At 41.1% G+C, this 14,202-nt stretch overlaps 2 protein-coding genes across 2 annotated transcripts in view; one reads left to right on the forward strand and one right to left on the reverse strand.

The window, feature by feature from the left end:
- side-VIII (sidestep VIII) overlaps nucleotides 1-14,202 on the reverse strand; it is a 961,237-nt gene that overhangs the window by 735,971 nt on the left and 211,064 nt on the right. The window lies entirely within an intron of this gene.
- LOC135702546 (uncharacterized) lies at nucleotides 3,589-4,579 on the forward strand. Its single transcript, XM_065223620.1, has 3 exons — nucleotides 3,589-3,791; nucleotides 3,965-4,107; nucleotides 4,178-4,579. Exons 1-3 carry the CDS (start codon nucleotides 3,602-3,604, stop codon nucleotides 4,577-4,579), a joined length of 735 nt encoding a protein of 244 aa, XP_065079692.1. The 5' UTR covers nucleotides 3,589-3,601.

Raw genomic sequence — 14,202 nt, forward strand, 5'->3', positions numbered from 1 at the left:
AAGAAACGACAGAGCTGTCCGGAGAAATGAAATGTCCATCATATTTTTATTACTGCAGTCATATTCGATATGATTTCCGGAAATGACCGGATGTTGCGTGCGGCAGGGATGTTCAGTTGTTTTTCGGAAGAAACCTTTGAAGCAACGGAAATTTTTCTAAACATCCCTAACATTCCGACACCAACATCATCCACCGGCCAGTCGTTGAGAGTGCTGATCACTCGAAGCACCACAACGACCCCCGCCCAGGCCCCAGGTCGTAAAATGTGTAAGCTTGTGTGACCTAACCGGGTCACTGGAGGAAAAAAGAGTATACAATACGGTCGGAATGCGCACAGAAGAAAGAAAAAACCACAACCCATGGACGAATATTCAAAAATGTCTCCCTGTATAACATTATGTCGTCGTCGGACGTGAGTGGAATGTTATGACAAACGTTGACGTTGATTTCCCTTATTGGATAAAGGCCGGGTGAACGGGATGGGTCATCATATCGTTTGGCTAACCGAGCAGGCCACTTCTATCGGGAACTAGGTTTGATGAACCACGGTCGTAACTTTCTGCCGCTGATGCTGCTGGTTGGCCGATGGATGACCGACCAAGGGTTGAGGTCGTAAACGCGTTTGATTATTACGAGCTAACATCATTGAGTGGTTCTGCTACCGGAAAGAAGGTTCCATGAATACCAAAGTAGGAGAGAAATGCGTACAATTTTGCACTGTTGTGTGGAGTATTTTTATTATTATTATTATTTGTACGAAATTATTTGTTCAGGGTTTGAATTTGAAATGTAGTCTGTGTATACGAAAGACTTAAGAATATTTATATGATATAGTATTGGAATTTTTTGTTACACAGTAAACTCTCCACAACTCGATGTCAAGTAACTCGATATCGAGTTATAGCAACTTAGTAAACATTTATTTCATAACTGCTACGATGGTGAGAGTAGACTGTATTTCAATTTTTGGGTTCAATAAGTCACGTTTCAGACCAAACCAAGCTCCAATTACGGAGGCAACTTGTTAACCCACACCCTACAAGTGATTTACCACGCACAAACGGGGCCTCAATTGCATTTCACTAAACCATATATCTTTAAAATTATGCTTGAAATTGTTCCCATATCCGTTATAAAGTGCCGCTGTCTCGTAATAGAATTGTTCCACATAGGATTCTTCCGCCGTCTAAATCTCCTCATTAAGCTAACGAGTATCACGTTACCACCCCCTCCTTTTGGGCACGCTGCTCTATCATCTCGTTCATGTGTAAATTTAATTATTATTTTAAAACGACTACATCGACGATATCCTTACCCGAACAACAGCTCCCCGGAGATCCCAGTCCGCCGTTGATAACGCTCCAAGGGCGGCTGAGGCAGTTGGCGGTAATCCCAAACATAAGCAAGATTAAAATTTTAAAAGTTTTCACTTTTCCTACCGCTTGCTGCTATATGGCCAAAGTGGAAAACTTTATCAAGGCCCGTTCCGGTGGCAGTGAAAATTTACACACTGGGAAAACAAACATTAAAAATTGCCCTATTGTAAGCACCTAAATGAGGCGCTTCTTCAACTCACTGCTGGTGGTAGTCGGGTGGGGGTGGTAAATGCTATCAGGACATCTAATCACCCAAGCGAGTGAGCTCCATTTCTCCTCTGGCAGGGGAAAGCGAGTGGCAGTGGATAGGAGCCGAAATTAATTAGAGGATTTTTGAAAATGAGCTTAAGAAGTACAACTCTCGAAGCACGTAAACAATTTCGCTTCGCTGCCGCCGGTGAACGAACGTGGCAGCCACATTCATCGTCGGTGCTTCCGGAGGCGATGGTGTTTACTTTCACGGGATTTGATCTTGGCGTCCAAATTCCTCTTGATATCATCGTCTTTCATGGCGTGGTCTTTCTCCCTTCCGGCCGTCAGGCCCTTGGCTTCAGTGGAATTTATTTCGGTGAGAAACATGAACTGATGTTATTTCCGGAGAGCTTTTCGTGGGAAGTGTTACTAACACAAACAGGAATTGTGCCGTTGATAAGGAATCTTTGGGCGTATTATTTCTTGAGGCTTGATGGATGGAATGAAGGGAAAAACTGTGAGGTTTGTTGAGACGTGTCATGTGGTCGGTCATGTTGTAATAAATGTTAATGTTGATGGAAATAACAAAAGCTATACACCTGAAATAGTAGTTTCAAAATTAGCTTAGCTTAGACTGACTGCATATTAGGGTGGGTCAACAAAACAACCCCCTACTCCCCATAGCTCTTTCGATGCGTGTTGAGGTCCCCAGTGGTGGTGCCAAAAGAATTTGGATTCAATCTGGATGTGCGAGATAGACTATACAGAACAACTTCGTTGAAGACCGCAAATCGATTCAACATTTGTGCAAAAAGTTATAATTTTGTCAAAAGCCCCAGGTTTGGAGAAAATTTAGCAATTCATAGACATTTTCCCATTCCACATTTTAACCCTTATGTGATCGACAGGGTACCCGGGTACCTTTTCAGATTTCAAGTTAATAAATTATGAAGTTATTTTCACGACAGGAAACCAGAATTCAATGACATCTTAGAACTCATGGAGTGACAACTTTTCGTGAAGAAAGAATTCAAATTGCAGCAAGGGGCTTCGAAAGGGGGGGGGGTCGTGAAATTTTTTACCCTTAAAAAGCTCGACAAGGGTACCCGGTTACCCACAAAATTGAACTGCTTGCTACTGCGGTCAATTTTAACAGATTCTGAATCTTTTGGCACCAATGGATTCAGAAACTTACCTTCTTTCTGGACATTGCAAACAATGTCCATCCGGAATAGTCTGGTTCCCGAAAATCAGGATTTTCTGTATAGTGTTTCAGAACTAAGCATTTTTTTTTTGGCACTTTCGCTAGAATTTTGAAGGAATCGATATCAAAGTATCAGCATTTCCTTCAAAAACAATTTCAGCTTACTTGAGGACTGCAATGTGGGTATCAAAATTCATTTTTTTTTTTCCTTCATTAACGAGACTTTCAGCCTTAGGCTGGTTCATCTCTAATAATCAAAATTCATGAATTTACAGCAGGAGACTGTTTATCATAATTTCGTGGTCATCCGATGGATTGTCCCCGGGACGGCCATTCTGGAGTAGGTTCCCGTAGGGCCTCTAGTGGCCATAGAAGTGTTTTGGGAAGAAACCCCTGCAATATGGGTATCAAAATTCATGAATTTACAGCAGGAGACTGTTGATCATAATTTTGTGCTTTGACTATATGTTTTAGTATTACTTCTACGTGAAGTCAACGATTTACATAGTTGAAGATGCTAATTTCAAATAACAGACTGTAGTGGTAATTTTTATACGATAGATGGAGTAGATGAAAGCATAGAGTTGATAGTTCCGTTAGAGTACGGCAGTGTGAAGATTGCATATCGATATTTGAATAGCGAGCTAGGACAACTTTTAAGGAAGGTACAAATCGGTTTTTTCATCTCTCTTTACCAAACTCCCACTTTGGAGAGGGATGGTGAGGGGTGTCCCTCCCCCCCTCCCACACCACCACTGGCCAGTGGCCACTGCACCGATTCGACATTCCTGTGGAAATGAGTTGTTGAAGGCATTTGCTAAGCTGAGGATGGTACCCAGCAGTGAGGATGTAGGTGGATCCAGGTGTTCCAGCCGTAATGACGATCGGAGAAGTTTGTGTACCCCGGTGAAGGCACATTCGGGAGGTGGTGGTGGCACAGGTGCTAATCGTAACGCCGTGGAACGATTCATTTGTTGCAACTGCGGAAGCTCGATGGTACCCGCCGATAGTCTGAATGGTGAGTATAGTCTGTAGGAGATGGGAAGATATTTTAGGGACATTGAGATGAATCTCGAGATCTTCCAGAAGAAGTAGATAAATGTAAAATTTCAAAGGAATTTTGGCGAACTATCTGAAATTATTTTGTAGAGCATTGATGTCAAGTTTATCGACTTCTAATTTTCTTCACAGTGCCCTCCGGAAGTCGCATCGGAATGTCAGCCGCATTTAGTGAGTTAAATTTTCCTCGCGAAAGTTTAGCTTCAATGTTCGAGGACAACTTGGGACTAATCTCGCAGCAGCAGCTACCCCGTGGAACTCTAACAATAATTCCAGTAAGATCTGTCTTACCACTATTCTCGAATTCATGCATTACTGATCATTTGATAAATAAAACAATTTCAGAACGCCAAATCCACCGAGGACCTGCACATTGACGACGACTTCTATCAGGGGCTGAACCTGGGTGCCAACATGGAACTGGTGGAGTTTATCGACGATGGACACTATTTGGACGAGTTTGGGTACGACATCTACGCAACGGAGGAAATTTACGACGATTTGGAAGAAGTGTATGAAGAGGGCCACGACGGTAACGGCGGCGGTGAAGCGAAAGCTCTGCTAGCCCTGATTGATGCAGAAGATACCGGGCCAGCACCGGCTGAGGAGCAGTTCCGGAACAAGTGTACCGACATGAACTCGAGCAATGTCGATGCTTTGGGATCGGTGTTCTCTCCATCTCTGACTGCCGAGGAGACCAGGCAGGATCAAGAAAAGCCATCAGATAGGGACAGCTGGGATCAGTAAAGTATGCGATATTTGGCCAGTGGTGGCGGGGGGGGGACACCCCTCACCATCCCTCTCCAAAGAGGGAGTTTGGTAAAGAGAGATGAAAAAACCGATTTGTACCTTCCTTAAAAGTTGTCCTAGCTCGCTATTCTAATATCGATATGCAATCTTCACACTGCCGTACTCTAACGGAACTATCAACTCTATGCTTTCATCTACTCCATCTATCGTATAAAAATTACCACTACAGTCTGTTATTTGAAATTAGCATCTTCAACTATAATTTTGTGGTCATCCGATGGATTGTCCCCGGGACGGCCATTCTGGATTAGGTTCCCGTAGGGCCTCTAGTGGCCATAGAAGTGTTTGGGAAGAAACCCCTGCAATATGGGTATCAAAATTTACGAATTTACAGCAGGAGACTGTTTATCATAATTTTGTGGTCATCCGATTCATTGTCCCCGGGACGGCCATTCTGGAGTAGGTTCCCGTAGGGCCTCTAGTGGCCATAGAAGTGTTTGGGAAGAAACCCCTGCAATATGGGTATCAAAATTTACGAATTTACAGCAGGAGACTGTTTATCATAATTTTGTGATCATCCGATGGATTGTCCCCAGAACGGCCATTCCGAAGCAGGTTCCTGTTAGGCCTCCAGTGCCCATAGAAGTGTTTAGGAAGAAACCCCTACAATATGGGTATCAAAATTCATGAATTTACAGCAGGAGACTGTTTATCATAATTTAGTGGTCATCCGATTCATTGTCCCCGGGACGGCTATTCTGGAGTAGGTTCCCGTAGGGCCTCTTGTGGCCATAGAAGTGTTTGGGAAGAAACCCCTGCAATATGGGTATCAAAATTCATGAATTTACAGCAGGAGACTGTTTATCATAATTTTGTGATCATCCGATGGATTGTCCCCAGAACGGCCATTCCGGAGCAGGTTCCTGTTAGGCCTCCAGTGCCCATAGAAGTGTTTAGGAAGAAACCCCTGCAATATGGGTATCACAATTCATGAATTTACAGCAGGAGACTGTTTATCATAATTTTGTGATCATCTGATGGATTGTCCCCGGGACCGCCATTCCGGAGTAGGTTCCCGTAGGGCCTCTAGTGCCCATAGAAGTGTTTAGGAAGAAACCCCTGCAATATGGGTATCACAATTCATGAATTTACAGCAGGAGACTGTTTATCATAATTTTGTGGTCATCTGATGGATTGTCCCCGGGACGGCCATTCCAGAGTTGGTTTCCGTAGGGCATCTAGTCGTCATAGAAGTGTTTGGGAAGAAACCCCTGCAATATGGGTATCAAAATTTATGAATTTACAGCAGGAGACTGTTTATCATAATTTTGTGATCATCCGATGGATTGTCCCCGGGACGGCCATTCCGGAGTAGGTTCCCGTAGGGCCTCTTGTGGCCATAGAAGTGTTTGGGAAGAAACCCCTGCAATATGGGTATCAAAATTCATGAATTTACAGCAGGAGACTGTTTATCATAATTTTGTGATCATCCGATGGATTGTCCCCAGAACGGCCATTCCGGAGCAGGTTCCTGTTAGGCCTCCAGTGCCCATAGAAGTGTTTAGGAAGAAACCCCTGCAATATGGGTATCACAATTCATGAATTTACAACAGAAGACTGTTTATCATAATTTTGTCATCATCTGATGGATTGTCCCCGGGATGGCCATTCCGGAGTAGGTTCCTGTTAGGCCTCCAGTGCCCATAGAAGTGTTTAGGAAGAAACCCCTGCAATATGGGTATCAAAATTCATGTATTTACAGCAGGAGACTGTTTATCATAATTTTGTCATCATCTGATGGATTGTCCCCGGGACGGCCATTCCAGAGTAGGTTCCCGTAGGGCCTCTAGTGGCCATAGAAGTGTTTGGGAAGAGACCCCTGCAATATGGGTATCAAAGTTCATGAATTTACAGCAGGAGACTGTTTATCATAATTTTGTGATCATCCGATGGATTGTCCCCAGAACGGCCATTCCGGAGCAGGTTCCTGTTAGGCCTCCAGTGCCCATAGAAGTGTTTAGGAAGAAACCCCTGCAATATGGGTATCACAATTCATGAATTTACAGCAGAAGACTGTTTATCATAATTTTGTCATCATCTGATGGATTGTCCCCGGGATGGCCATTCCGGAGTAGGTTCCTGTTAGGCCTCCAGTACCCATAGAAGTGTTTAGGAAGAAACCCCTGCAATATGGGTATCACAATTCATGAATTTACAGCAGGAGACTGTTTATCATAATTTTGTGGTCATCCGATGGATTGTCCCCGGGACGGCCATTCCGGAGTAGGTTCCTGTTAGGCCTCCAGTGCCCATAGAAGTGTTTAGGAAGAAATCCCTGCAATATGGGTATCACAATTCATGAATTTACAGCAGGAGACTGTTTATCATAATTGTGTGATCATCCGATGGATTGTCCCCAGAACGGCCATTCCGGAGCAGGTTCCTGTTAGGCCTCCAGTGCCCATAGAAGTGTTTAGGAAGAAACCCCTGCAATATGGGTATCACAATTCATGAATTTACAGCAGGAGACAGTTTATCATAATTTTGTGATCATCTGATGGATTGTTCCCGGGACCGCCATTCCGGAGTAGGTTCCCGTAGGGCCTCTAGTGGCCATAGAAGTGTTTGGGAAGAAACCCCTGCAATATGGGTATCACAATAAATGAATTTACAGCAGGAGACTGTTTATCATAATTTTGTGATCATCCGATGGATTGTCCCCAGAACGGCCATTCCGGAGCAGGTTCCTGTTAGGCCTCCAGTGCCCATAGAAGTGTTTAGGAAGAAACCCCTGCAATATGGGTATCACAATTCATTAATTTACAGCAGGAGACTGTTTATCATAATTTTGTGATCATCCGATGGATTGTCCCCAGAACGGCCATTCCGGAGTAGGTTCCCGTAGGGCCTCTAGTGCCCATAGAAGTGTTTAGGAAGAAACCCCTGCAATATGGGTATCACAATTCATGAATTTACAGCAGGAGACTGTTTATCATAATTTTGTGATCATCTGATGGATTGTCCCCGGGACGGCTATTCTGGAGTAGGTTCCCGTAGGGCCTCTTGTGGCCATAGAAGTGTTTGGGAAGAAACCCCTGCAATATGGGTATCAAAATTCATGAATTTACAGCAGGAGACTGTTTATCATAATTTTGTGAACATCCGATGGAGTGTCCCCAGAACGGCCATTCCGGAGCAGGTTCCTGTTAGGCCTCCAGTGCCCATAGAAGTGTTTAGGAAGAAACCCCTGCAATATGGGTATCACAATTCATGAATTTACAGCAAGAGACTGTTTATCATTATTTTGTCATCATCTGATGGATTGTCCCCGGGACGGCCATTCCAGAGTAGGTTCCCGTAGGGCCTCTATTCGTCATAGAAGTGTTTAGGAAGAAACCCCTGCAATATGGGTATCACAATTCATGAATTTACAGCAGGAGACTGTTTATCATAATTTTGTGGTCATCCAATGGATTGTCCCCGGGACGGCCATTCCGGAGTAGGTTCCTGTTAGGCCTCCAGTGCCCATAGAAGTGTTTAGGAAGAAACCCCTGCAATATGGGTATCACAATAAATGAATTTACAGCAGGAGACTGTTTATCATAATTTTGTGATCATCTGATGGATTGTCCCCGGGACGGCCATTCCGGAGTTGGTTTCCGTAGGGCCTCTAGTGGCCATAGAAGTGTTTGGGAAGAGACCCCTGCAATATGGGTATCACAATTAATGAATTTACAGCAGGAGACTGTTTATCATAATTTTGTGATCATCTGTTGGATTGTCCCCGGGACGGCCATTCCGGAGTTGGTTTCCGTAGGGCCTCTAGTGGCCATAGAAGTGTTTGGGAAGAGACCCCTGCAATATGGGTATCAAAGTTCATGAATTTACAGCAGGAGACTGTTTATCATAATGTTGATCATAATATTTGAGAGTCAGTGTAGATTTATTCAGGATCAGCTTATTTAAAATGGGAGCCTTTTGTATGTAAGGTAGCCACAATCCCTTCGAAGATCTTGTCTTGTATGCAGCTCCAATTAATAGCAAGATCAATTTGAGCTTACGATTTGAATTCACAATATAGCTGTATGAACAGCCAAAAAAGGAGGGATGGACCCGTAAGCAAAGACACTCACGCAAAATTCACGGGAATTTAAGAATCTCCTTCCAACGATACGATGTAGCAAATCGAATAACGCAATTCGCAATACTTATTAAGCTTTCTACAGGATGGTTTGATAAGAAGGGCGCGTCAATCTTACTGAAACTGCTGGAGTAGAATTCACACCACCAAAATTGAATCGGTAGGATAAAGAAAATGATAGTGTTTAGTCCCTCCTAGACTCTGGTTGTCATCCTACTCCGTTGTCCAGTTCCAGGTTTAATGATACCCTGATGTTCCTTCTCAACCCAGTATTAGTTTATATAAAGTAAATATACGTGTTGGAAAAATGAATTTTATTTGAGCATTAAAATATAAAATTATTAAATTATATTTATATGAATAAAATTTTGAAATAATATAGTACATATAATAAGATACAGCTATATGTCTCATCAGCTCACAATGACAGGTGAATGTTACACTGAAATGTCAAGGTTATAGACAAATAAATACGTTTCACTATTTAGCTCAGATCTTGATTTTCTCTCTTTAAAATAATGAAACAAGGGTGATGAGTAACTAACAAGACTACCAATAAGATGAAAATTGAATCTCAATGATGTCATGCATGACGAGAAGTACCCTGTATAATAAATATATGCAAAAGTATAATATTATGTATGGTTGTTGCTTCCTCTGCATAAGCTTTATTTTCATTTCGATGACATTTGGGTAAACTGCAATGTTAATCTATTATTTATATATTACAATAATCCCCCGAAGAGTAAGGTTGGCGGCTTAGCCTACTTTGATTTTTTTGACGTTGACTACGTCTTACGGGAAGGTACTGGGGGTAAATCGAAAATCTAAAATTGCGACCGCCACGAAAAGGTGTAAGATTTTAAACGCTTATAACTTTGTCATTTATAGATGAAATTAAAATCCAAACACACCAATCGATAAGAAAATAAACGCTTTTTCCATTTTTCATAGACAACTGTTTCAAAAATGGACAAATAAAAAGTGTTAATTTTATCACTGTTTTCATGAAATAATCGTACTCCCCAAACCCAGTCCTCATAATCAAGTACAATTTGGTTGCACATCGCGCTGCTTGAATCTGAAAAGCTATAAAACAGCGCTGCTAATGTGCCTCAACTCATTTTCGCCTCGGACAGTGGGTAAGCAGGAAGCAGTAGCAGCAGTAGCAGTAGCACCAGTAGGAAGGCGGTTCCTGTCAAGCACGCAGCGTTTGAGTTTTGCACCTCGAACATTGGGCGTCGTTCCCGTCGAGATCACTGACTGGAGTTATGCTATTTTCTAAAATCGTATAAAATCAATTTGAATTTATTCATATTTTTAACTATATTTGGGTATATCTTTTTTAATAAAAGAGATACAGACAAAAATTTCGCTATTAAACATTCGTCTTAAAGAGTTTTAAAAGTCTCTAGAAGATGCATTATGTACACCCACGAGACAGGTTCTGAGCGGTTAAATAATGCCATTTTCACGATACAAAAATAGCCAAAAATGCATTTTTTGCACATCCGTTGCACCACAAAAAAGCATTCTAAACGCACTCTGAACCCGGAATTTGCATTATGTACACACACGGGACAGTCCAATGCAGCCTCCTAGAATTATTGAGAATAACATACACCCAACCGGTGGATGCAAGATTCGCTTACAATTATGTGGGATTCATCATCTGAGGATGTAAGTGGAGACCACATGAACCGCGGATGCGATATACCTAGCTGCGGTCCAATGCAAGAAAATTGGAGACCGAAAAATGTAGAGTGTATTAGTGAGGTAAATTAATTATGTCGAAAAAAAAATAGGAAAAAGGTTGCCGACTGGACTCGAACAACGAACGTTGCGATTATCAGACCTGTGCTTTCTCCACTGCTCTCTTCATGCTTCTGATTAAGGATAGCCTAAAAGCAAACAAGAAGCGCTCATTTCCTCTCACACTCGACTTCGTATGCTTTTTCTGCTGGAGAGATTCGAGGCAAGGGTGTACGTCGTTCTACCATGTTATACATAAAAATCAAGGCAAATGCTTGCTTGTGTAGGTGAAAGCACAGACAGAACACGAAATAAAAAAGGCAAAAAACCATTACATCGCCTGCAAGGTCAACTTCTAGAAGATGATAGGAAATGGAACTAACATTCATTGTAACAGATTTTTGGTTTGCGTGTACGCCCTTTCAAATGCCGTAAAAAAAATTTTTTTTTGTTTGCCCCAACCAGAGATATTAACATTTGAAAAGTGCATATTTTTAGTAGAAAAACGTCAATAACTCTTGATCGGCGAAAGATATTGACAAGCTTTGTGCAGCAAAAATTTGTGCCTTTTAAAGATCTAAAAGTTATAGTAGTGCTTTTTTCCTGGTAGTGTAACAACTAGACCATATTGGCACAGCGTAAAGCATGGCCGGTCTAAACACTTGTTCGAATATTAGAAGTTTATTCGTCAGGCAAAGTTTGGATTGCCTGTTTATAAGAGGATACAAACATTTTATATATTTGTTACATTTGGTTTGAATGCCCTCAATGTGATCTTTAAAAGTAAATTTTTGGTCAAGTATTAATCCAAGATATTTCACTTGGTTTGACCAGGAAATTGGAACTCCGTTCATAGTGACTATGTGACTACTACTAGGTTTCCAAAACGAAGCTCTAGGCTTATGTGGAAATATTATAAGTTGAGTTTTGGAAGCGTTGGGAGAAATCTTCCATTTTTGTAAATAAGAAGAGAAAATATCTAAACTTTTCTGCAGTCTGCTGCAAATAACACGAAGACTTCTACCTTTAGCGGAAATGCCTGTGTCATCAGCGAACAAAGATTTGTGGCAACCCTGAGGCAAATCAGGGAGGTCCGAAGTGAAAATGTTATACAATATAGGCCCAAGAATGCTACCCTGAGGAACTCCTGCTCTAACAGGTAGTCGATTAGATTTGGAATTTTGATAATTTACCTGCAGAGTTCTGTCAGTTAAATAATTTTGAACTAATTTCATAATATAAAGTGGAAAATTAAACTTTTTCAATTTAGCAATCAAACCTTCATGCCAAACACTGTCGAATGCTTTTTCTATGTCTAGAAGAGCAACTCCAGTTGAGTGGCCTTCAGATTTGTTTGAACGAATTAAATTGGTAACTCTTAAGAGTGGATGAGTAGTTGAATGTCCATGGCGAAATCCAAACTGCTCATCTGCAAAAATTGAGTTCGTATTGATGTGAAGCATCATTCTATTTAAAATTATCTTTTCAAAAAGTATACTTATTGAAGAAAGCAAACTTATTGGACGGTAGCTAGAAGCTTCAGCTGGATTTTTATCCGGCTTCAAAATTGGAACAAATTTTGCATTTTTCCATTTATCAGGAAAGTATGTCAAATGGAAACATCTGTTAAATATTTTTACCAAGAAAGACAAGGTACTCACTGGGAGTTTTTTGATGAGGATATAGAAAATTCCATCATCCAAAATTCCATGGAGCTTTCAAATTTTGAAACTTTTTAGTTATAGACCTTACTTCGTCCAAATCAGTCCCCCAGGAATCATCAAAAATATTTTCCCGAGAGAAAAAATCTAGATAATCCCGAGCAACCTGATTCTCAATAGGACTAGGAAGACCCAAACTGAAACTATGGGAACTCTCGAATTGCTTGGCAAGTTGCTGAGTTTCCAAAAGGGTTTGGAACTCGGGTCTAATTTCGAAACATTATTTTCAAAAGTTTTGTTCCTCAGGGCAGAGAATCGCTTTTTAATTTGTTGTTGCAAATCCCGCCAGATAACTTTCATGGCAGGATCGCGTGTTCTTTGATATTGTCTCCTACGGACATTTTTAAGACATTTTTTAAGATCATCGTCTAATATAATTGAATCGAATTTAGCTTCACATTTTGGTACTGAGGCAGCTCTTGCTTCAACTATTGAAGCAGTCAAAGATTCAAGAGCATAATTAATTTCATCTTTGGTTTGCAAAGAAATGTTTGGATCGAAGTTATGTTCCATAAATGTTCGATATTGCTCCCAATCAGCTCTATGGTAATTGAAAATAGAGCTGTTGGGATTAGAAATTATTTCTTGGGATATTTCAAAAGTTACTGGAAGGTGATCAGAACCGAAGCCAGCATGGGTAACCAATTGGCTACAAAGTTGACATGAATCAGTTAAGACCAAATCAATAGTTGAGGGATTTCGTGCTGAAGAAAAGCATATTAAACTGTTTGGATATTGAATAGTGTAATAACCTGCCGAACAATCATCAAACAAAATATTACCATTGGAATTGCTTTCAGCATTATTCCATGAGCGGTGTTTTGCATTAAAATCACCAATAATGTAGAATTTAGATCTATGACGGGTAAGTTTCTGAAGGTCACCCTTGAGAAAATTCTTTTGCTGGCTTACGCATTGGAATGGCAAATAGGCAGCTATAAACGTAAGTTGTCCAAATTTTGTTTCAACAGAAACTCCCAAAGTTTCAAAAACTTTGTTTTCAAATGAAGAAAGCATTCCATGTTTGATACGTCTATGAACAATGATGGCAACGCCACCACAGGCTCCATCAAGACGATCATTTCTATAAATCAAATAATTTGCTTCCCTCTTAACCTTATGGTCACGTTTAAGGAACGTATCACTTATAACGGCAATATGCAATATAATCCATTACTGAATTTTAAGTCATGACAATATTGTTTGCAAATTTTACTACAGTTTGAATAGCATCAAACATGGAGTTAGATTTAAGCATATCAGAAATCATGTCAATTAATGATTTCTGTAAAATTCCATTTTAGGGGCAGTAATGCTTCCTAAGTCAAAATCGTCAAAATTTCCGTTAGAATTACGTTGGTTAGAATTTGATTTCTACCCGTTGCAATAGCAGCATAGGTAGCTCCATTAACTCTCTGAACATTGTTAGCAGCGAGGGGAGTAGGTATAGATGAAAAATTTGAAGCAGGGGTGATATTTGTACCTGCGGGTACGAATGTAGAATTTGTTCCTCGCTGACCGTTGTTAACAGCAGAGAAATTTGTACCTGGCCGTAACGTGGAGCGTTTCCTACCCGTTGCTTAGAACGTGATTGTAGGATCGCTTTGCGAGTCTTACATTCCCAAAAATTAGATTTGTGGTTTTCACCACAATTTGAACGTTTAAATTTCTTAGGATTGTCCTTCACAGGACAGTCGTCCTTAGCGTGAGAGGAATCACCACAATGCATGCATTTAGCTGGCATGTAGCAATTTTTAGTTCCGTGACCCCATCCTTGGCACTTACGGCACTGGGTGAGGTTTTGGAAATTTCTTCCAGTCTTCCTGAAGTGTTCCCACTTCACTCGGACGTGGAGCATAAGGCTAGCTTTTTCCAAGTCCTTAAGGTTGTTAAGTTCACTAGACTTGAAGTGAACTAAATAAAAATCATTAGAAATCCCGTTGCGCGAATTGCCAGGACGGGATTTCATTTTCATTTTGATTACTTGGAGTGACACAACTCCAAGT

Source organism: Ochlerotatus camptorhynchus, unplaced genomic scaffold (genome assembly GCF_037179485.1).
Source record: "Ochlerotatus camptorhynchus isolate MF236.1 unplaced genomic scaffold, CSIRO-AGI_Acam_v1.1 ptg000193l, whole genome shotgun sequence".
Lineage (NCBI taxonomy): Eukaryota > Metazoa > Arthropoda > Insecta > Diptera > Culicidae > Ochlerotatus > Ochlerotatus camptorhynchus.